Source organism: Nanorana parkeri, unplaced genomic scaffold (assembly GCF_000935625.1).
Source record: "Nanorana parkeri isolate BGI_ZX_2015 unplaced genomic scaffold, ASM93562v1 scaffold2488, whole genome shotgun sequence".
Taxonomy (NCBI): Eukaryota; Metazoa; Chordata; class Amphibia; order Anura; family Dicroglossidae; genus Nanorana; species Nanorana parkeri.
In genome coordinates this window covers 62,715-70,396 of record NW_017308756.1, presented here as the reverse complement: position 1 = coordinate 70,396, position 7,682 = coordinate 62,715, and the positions used below count along the sequence as shown (strand labels likewise).

General features: G+C 53.2%; 1 protein-coding gene across 1 annotated transcript in view; it reads right to left on the bottom strand.

Annotated features, from left to right (window-relative positions):
• Positions 1-2,562: 2,562 nt before the first annotated feature.
• Positions 2,563-7,682, bottom strand: part of ST5 (suppression of tumorigenicity 5) — a 60,415-nt gene continuing 55,295 nt past the window's right edge. The window contains exons 16-19 of the mRNA XM_018573690.1: positions 7,247-7,288; positions 5,469-5,580; positions 4,052-4,375; positions 2,563-2,679 (exon numbers count right to left, since the gene is read on the bottom strand). Of these exons, the coding sequence (XP_018429192.1) occupies positions 2,645-2,679; positions 4,052-4,375; positions 5,469-5,580; positions 7,247-7,288 (513 nt within the window). The 3' untranslated portion in view covers positions 2,563-2,644. The remainder of the gene's footprint in view (positions 2,680-4,051; positions 4,376-5,468; positions 5,581-7,246; positions 7,289-7,682) is intronic.

Genomic DNA, 7,682 nt, shown 5'->3' with positions numbered 1-7,682 from the left:
ATGACCGATGCTCCTCCCATCCAGCTATTTGGAGTGAAATGCATCAGTGGGAGGAGTCTGTGTGGGGTGTGCTATGAACAATAAAGTTGATTCAGGAGGCTGCGACTTGGCGGTGCGGCATCTGTTTCTTCATACGCTTTCCGTAGTCCAGTCGCGCCGCGGTCCTGGGCGGTGGTTTCAGATTGCGGTGCGTGGAGCTGATTGCGGATATTTCACCAAGCTTTATAAACAGCGTCCATTGTCGGAGGTGAGCGCCGGGGGAGGTCATAGCTGTGTCCTCGCCCTAAAGCACCACAGCCTCCATTTTATTCTGCGAGACGCTCAGCAAGCTCCAAGCCAGGACTAGACCGGAGACTGCGCACGTCTCACCTGAAATATTTACATGTCAATCCAGAAAATACCCGGACGGGATTCGAACCCGGGGCCCCTGCGGTGCCTGGCCGGGGGCCCTTCTCACTGAGCCACCTACCAGGATCACTCAGCAAAGGAACTTGTTGTCAGTGAACTCCTTGCTCCTCCCCCGTACATTTTGGAGGGAATTGATCAAAAATGGAGCAGATTTGCAGCCAATCAGCTTCTCTCTTTCATTTTCAAATCTCACCTGAGCAAACTGAAGAGCGATGCCGATTGGTTGCCAGGGGCAACTGCTCCAGATTCTGTCTGCTCCAGTTTTGATAAATTCCCCCCCCCCTGGGTGTTTTTGTTTTGGAAGGGGGGGGGGCGGGGACTCTTTTTTGGCAATATAATTTTTTGCATAATTCATAGACATGAAAATGTGTTTTTTGTCCGGTTTTAGCTTAAAAAAAAGGTTTTACTCTAAATAAAAAGTAGACATTTTATTCCATAGTTTGTCCCTTTTGCAATGACACGCCCCCTTCCTCAGAGCCAATCAATAGTCTGATCTAGGGGTGGAGGTGACCCTTGTGGGATCCAAGTCTCGTCCTGGCTGCAGACCATCTAGTTGCAGCAACACCACGGGGTGGGGGGGGTCACCATTCTCTCCTGGCGGTTGGTTGCCATAGAGATCTCCGACAAAGACCGGATTGGCTGCAGCGCAGAAGAGGGCTGAGATTTATAAAGACTAGATCAGACTATCGATCGGCTCTGAGGAAGGGGGCGAGACCCCTGGAACGCGTCAGTCATTAGACTACAAGCTTTCTTCTATCACTATATATGGCCATGAGTTTGTAGACACCCGACCATCACATCTCAAGGTGCCCGATGGGCCTTCCATTCCAAAATCATAACCAATAATACGGGGTTGCCCCATCCCTATAGCGGCCTCCACTCTTCTGGTGTCTGTGGGAATTTGTCCCGTGGGTGGGGTCAGGTCCTGATGCAGGATGAGAAGACCCGGGCTCACAGTTGGTGATCCAATTCAACCCAAAAGGCGTTCAGTGGGGTTGAGGTTGTTGAGCAGGGGGCGTCCCCATTATGTGGTCTGAGGCACGGGGGGGCGGGATTGCTGGTGGTACACGTAACCAGTTTGGGGCAGGTGCTGGTGACTCCACCCTCTGCGGGCTCCTAGCTCCTTGGGATGCTCTGGCCGGAGTCCCACTCAGCTCCCGGCAACCAGTGACGTCATTGGTTGCCAGGAGCTGGGCAGGATGCCGGCCATAGCATCCCAAGTTGCCAAGAGCCGGCCAGGGGAGAAGTTTTTGGCCCTTACACATCACCCCGCCCGACTCTTATTAGCAACCTGGCCAGGAAGAGCCCACATGACCCAAAGGGATGCCGCCTGAGGCAATAGCCTCATTATAGGGTTTGTGTATAACATAAAAAATAGTTAACACTTTTCGGGGTATTGGGGGTGGGGCTCCGCCTTCTGGGGCTGTTAGATCAGTAGGGAGTGGCCGGCCGGACCTGCGTATCCAATACGATCAGAATCCGCAGATCGTCCTAAATCTTTCCCGATCCGTCTACAATGTAATCTCGTGTTGGCTGGAGTTGGAATAACAAAATCAGCCGCCCGGGGAGTGCATTGTTTTCAGCAGCTCGGCCAACTCATAGACTTGCATTATAAGAAGGAGCAGCAAAGCGCGACCACAGTGTAGCGCTGCAAAGCCGGAGGCGGAGCCACGATGTGTCATTACCTTCCACGTGACTGGAGAGAGAGCTAATCGGACGACAAACAGACAGACGGCGTTATTTTACAGCGTTTATTAGACACGCGCACGCTACAATCGGCTGTACCTAATCCCCGCGACGCAGGGGGGGGCCGACGCCATTCCGTCACCTTCATTGGAGCAATTGCAGTGCAGGCGGTTCACCGAGCGCAAAGCGTAAACCGCACGGGAGGCCGCGTCCTCGCCATTTGTACAGTATTCATACACCGTGTGTCTTCGGCGACACATCGAATTCACGCGAAACGTCCGCCGTTCCCGGACAAAACGCGGATTTACCACAAATTTCATCATTAAAAAAAAAAAAATACAATTAAAAAAAACGCAAAACCAGCAAAATATTTACAAATATATATAAGTGGTGATTCCCAATGAGACGGTCTAGTGTCCCTCCGAGCGCCTGTCCTTAGGAAGAGTCCCGGGTCACGTCTCCTCTGTCAGATCCGTCCTCTGAGGAGGAGGAGGAGCCCAGGCCGGAGGCGGGCTTATAAATAATGGGTGGAGTTTCAGCAGGTGACGGGTCAGTTCTTCTTGTGGAGGAATTTCATCTTGTTCCCTGTAGGAGACACACGGACTGTGAGCGTGATGGAGGAGTACCGAAAGAAAGCGAGCGTGACGCACGAGCAGGGACAGGCCCGGCGCTACCGCAAGGCAAGTCAGGCGGCCGCTGAAGTGGCGAGGGCGGAAGATTCATAGCGCCGATGCTTGCGCTATGTTTTTTTCTTCACTTACCTTCCGTGCGGGAGAGCAGCGGCGAGCCAGCGCTGGTCCGGTGGGAGGTTCTACATGTACTATATATGTACTACATGTATATGTACCACATATAGAGTACACACTGCAGACAAGAGATGTACAATTCTCCCCCTGCTAATATGAATGGATTAAATGATTCGTAGTACATAACATGTAGTTGTATTACGGATCATTTAACCAGCTAGTGTTAGTGAATAGGGAGTGCGGCTAGTGTTAGTGAATAGGGAGTGCGGTTAGTGTTAGAGAATAGGGAGTGCGCTTAGTGTTAGTGAATAGGGAGTGCGGTTACTGTTAGTTTATGGTCAACATATTTTGCTGTTCTCTGTACTGTTACAAGCGAGGGGGGGCGCAAAAATTTTGCCTACACAGGCACCATCGCCTGTGTAGGCAAAAATCCTTGCACCGGTCCTGAGCAGGGACATGAGGACTGAGCGTGACACACGGGCAGGGACACGAGGACTGAGCGTGACACACGAGCAGGGACACGAGGACTGAGCGTGACACACGAGCAGGGACATGAGGACTGAGCGTGACACAAGAGCAGGGACACGAGGACTGAGCGTGAAACACGAGCAGGGACATGAGGACTGAGCGTGACACATGAGCAGGGACACGAGGGTTGAGCGTGACACACGAGCAGGGACACGAGGACTGAGCGTGACACACGAGCAGGGACATGAGGACTGAGCGTGACACACGAGCAGGGACACGAGGACTGAGCGTGACACACGAGCAGGGACACGAGGACTGAGCGTGACACACGAGCAGGGACACGAGGACTGAGCGTGACACACGAGCAGGGACACGAGGACTGAGCGTGACACACGAGCAGGGACACGAGGACTGAGCGTGACACACGAGCAGGGACACGAGGACTGAGCGTGACACACGAGCAGGGACACGAGGACTGAGCGTGACACACGAGCAGGGACATGAGGACTGAGCGTGACACACGAGCAGGGACATGAGGACTGAGCGCGACACACGAGCAGGGACACGAGGACTGAGCGTGACACACGAGCAGGGACATGAGGACTGAGCGTGACACACGAGCATAATTCCCATTCAGTGAGGATTGCATACGAGAATTTCTGGACATAAATGGTTGTTGTGTCACCAGGAAGTAAGCGTTGGGGTCACCGCAGGATACTCAGACATTTCCTGTGCGCACTCACCCAGACCTCTCAAGAACTTGTTGACTCCGCTCTGCTCGTGTTCCGGAAGCTCCTCCAGATATTGCTCCACCCGCTGCTCGAACAGTCCTGCAATGAGAATGAATTGCTCTCGGTCCTGGATGAAGCCGGCGAACATCTGAGACTCCATGAAGACTTCCAGGAAGCGGCGGATGCTCTTGGAGGCGACGGACTTGCGGAAAGCTTCCCTCTGGAAGACTCGCTCCCCCCGCTCGTTCTGTGCGAGGAACAAGGAGTAATGGCCGATCGTTTCCACAAAGAAACGGATGAAGACTTCCGAAACCAGCCCGTTCAGTGTGTTACACTCTGTGGGAGGGAGAGAGAGAGAGAGAGAGAGAGACTGTTAGAGACCAACCCGAGGCAGGAGAGAGACGGGGAAGGGAGGAAGGAAGAGTTAGAGGTAGAGAGAGACTGTTAGAACACAACCAGAGATAGAAGGGGGAGGGGAAAGAGGGCGAGAGAGACAGAAAAAGGAAGAGAAGGAAGCAGAGCAACTAATAGAACAAAGATAGGGGAAGGGAAAGAAGGCGTAATAATCGCCATAGCGACCCAGGCGGCCGCTATGGGGCCCCGGGCACAGGGGGGCCCGGCCAGGGCATCCCTCTGATGCCTTGTGGGCCGCCATGGCATGTAACTGGCTGTCACTGTCACAGCTCAGCAGCGGCGTTTCCCCTCTTTGCCGCTGCGGACCTGTGTCAGTGACAGCCGGCAGCTACGGCAGAAGAGGCCGGCGTTCGCAGTGGAGGAGGCGGGGCCCGCCCAAGAGCAACCCCGCCTCCTATTACATCATTGGCCAGCGACCTAAGAGCAGGTGCGGCCAGTGATGTAAGAGGAGGTGGGGCCCGGGGACGGAAGATGAGGCGGGGCCCGGGGACAGAAGATGAGGCGGGGCCCGGGGACGGAAGAGGAGGCGGGGCCCGGGGACGGAAGATGAGGCGGGGCCCGGGGACGGAAGAGGAGGCGCGGCACCGGCGACCACGGAGGCGGAGATCGCTGACAGGTAAGAGGTGTGCAGCCCATCTGAGACCCTGCAGAGAGTCTATGGTGGGCTCTGCAGGGTCACTCTCAGGTGGGCTCTGCAAAGGGGATAACTAGCAATCACGGGGCCCCATACAAAATTTTGCTATGGGGCCCTGTGATTTCTAGTTACGCCCCTGCTAGAACCCAAACAGAGATAGGAGAGATGTGGAGGAAGTGAGAGAGGGCAAGAGAGAGAGGGGAAGATATAGAGGCAGAGTGACTGTTAGAACCCAACCAAGCATCAGGAGATAGACTGTAGAAAGAAGAAGAGGAAGAGAGACAGAGAAATCGTAGGGAGATGCATACAGCATACAGAGGAGGTCACATGGGAGATGAATGGCGGGACATCGCACACAATCCGCAGACCGCAGCCTCTCACCTTCGTCAGTATCGCTGTCCGAGTCCTGACCAATCAGCTCGCTCTTCCTCTCCAGCGCCTGTTCCAGAGCCGCCTGCAGCTTCCGGGGTAACAGAGCGTCCTCGTCGTCCATCTGCCAATAAGGAGACAACGAATCGCTACAATGTGTCACCTTGGATATAAATATTTACTAATAATATTGTCATTAGGGAGCAAATGTGCTGAAAAGGAAGTGCTGGTGTGACAGAATAGGAAGTGCTGGTGTGACGGAGAGGAAGTGCTGGTGTGATGGAGTAGGAATTGCTGGTGTGACAGAGAGGAAGTGCTGGTGTGACGGAGGAGGAAGTGCTGGTGTGACGGAGGAGGAAGTGCTGGTGTGATGGAATAGGAAGTGGTGGTGTGACGGAGAGGAAGTGCTGGTGTGGCGGAGGAGGAAGTGCTGGTGTGACGGAGAGGAAGTGCTGGTGTGACAGAGTAGGAAGTGCTGGTGTGAAGTAGGAGGAAGTGCTGGTGTGACGGAGAGGAATTGCTGGTGTGACGGAATAGGAAGTGCTGGTGTGACGGAATAGGAAGTGCTGGTGTGACGGAATAGGAAGTGCTGGTGTGACGGAATAGGAAGTGCTGGTGTGACGGAGGAGGAAGTGGGGCTGGTAGACGCCATACTTGGAAGGTTCTTAGTGTATTGTGGAAGTTCCATTATTCCCGGGTGCCTCCGTATCATCTGTCCCCTTCCATGGCTGAGCTGGTGGCTAGCGTGTAGAAGGGTTGGGTGTGACGGGGTTAACCGTCATCCATCAACACCAATCCTTCAACAACCTGATTGCTCAATACCAGCCGTGTAAAAAAGGGGCTGAGCTTAGCGATCAGTGGGCGAGACTTGTTTAGTGCCAACAGGCAGAGTTTAAATGGAATGAGAGTCCTGGTCTGCAGATGGCATTGCAGATGAACAGAACAAAGTATTAACCCTTCCACCTACATCTCTAATGTTCTCAATGACAGAAGCCAGACCCGAGGTCTGTAACGCTCCGCACGTGTGTAGTCAATGGAAAAACAGACCGCAGACAGCCCTGAGCACGTGTAGTGAATCCCCATTCGTCCTCCATCCCATGTGATCCCAGATCTGCATTGTGAAAGCAGAATGCACCTCTAACAGGTTCCCCAATACCCTCCTCATTGTTCTCACTCCAGGTTGCTGCTCTGCACACCGCAGACAGACCGAATGTAAACAAAGCAATATTTAAAACTGTGCTGGACCTTTGACGACAGATTTCGGGGTACAGAGAATGAATATACAGAAGGAGGAGGTTATTAATACCAAATTCCCCGCTCACTAACATAACGGCGTGTCATTTATTTTTTCCAGATTACAATTGCTTTCCTGAGCAGTCAATGTTGGTACGATTACAATGCAATTTAAAGGAGAACTATGTTGTCAGGGCTTTTCCCCATAGTTCTCCTTAGGGTAACGGGAGGACACAAACTAGCGTCCTCCCGTCACCCTAGGCTCAGTATATAGAGAGCTACAGCTCCCTGTATACTGAGACGCCGCAGCCGGAGCGGATCCCGACATCGATGTCGAGATCCGCCCAGCTGCGTGAGTGACAGCTGGCTCTGCCTATCTAGAGGCAGAGCCAGCTGTACCCGCCCCCTCCCCCGTCCGTTCCGCCAGTCAGCGCTGGTCTCCCTTATAGTTCTCCTTTAAATGTTAAAACAGAGAAATGTATTTGTGGAGTTTTTGTTTTTGTCAGAAGAGATATTTTGTGTCGTGTTTGGTCAGAGAAGACGAATGTCACACTTACCTGTCTAATAAACCGATCTGAGCCGAGATCTACCATCAGCGCCTACAGAGAGAGAGAGACGAGAGCCACATTCACTGCCCATTCACAGAATCTATCCGTGTGCGCAGGGTCGGATGAAGCCCTAGTTCACACCTGAACGTTTTGTAGCGCGTTCTAAGCTCGACGAACGCTCTACAAAACGCTCAAAAATATAAATCCCATTGTATTCAATGGCGTATTTCCGCCCGTCCCTAACGCGCTACAAAACGGCCCACGCCTGGAAAGGTGCAGGTACTACTTTGGGCCGTTTTGTTGCGCGTTTCCATTGGGATACAGCCAAGTAGCCTTCGGGAAACGCACAACGGTCGCGCAACTTTTTTTTACCGCGAATCGCGGTAAAAAAAAACGCGCCACAGACGCGCATATGCAATACGCCTAGGTGTGAACGAGACCTTAC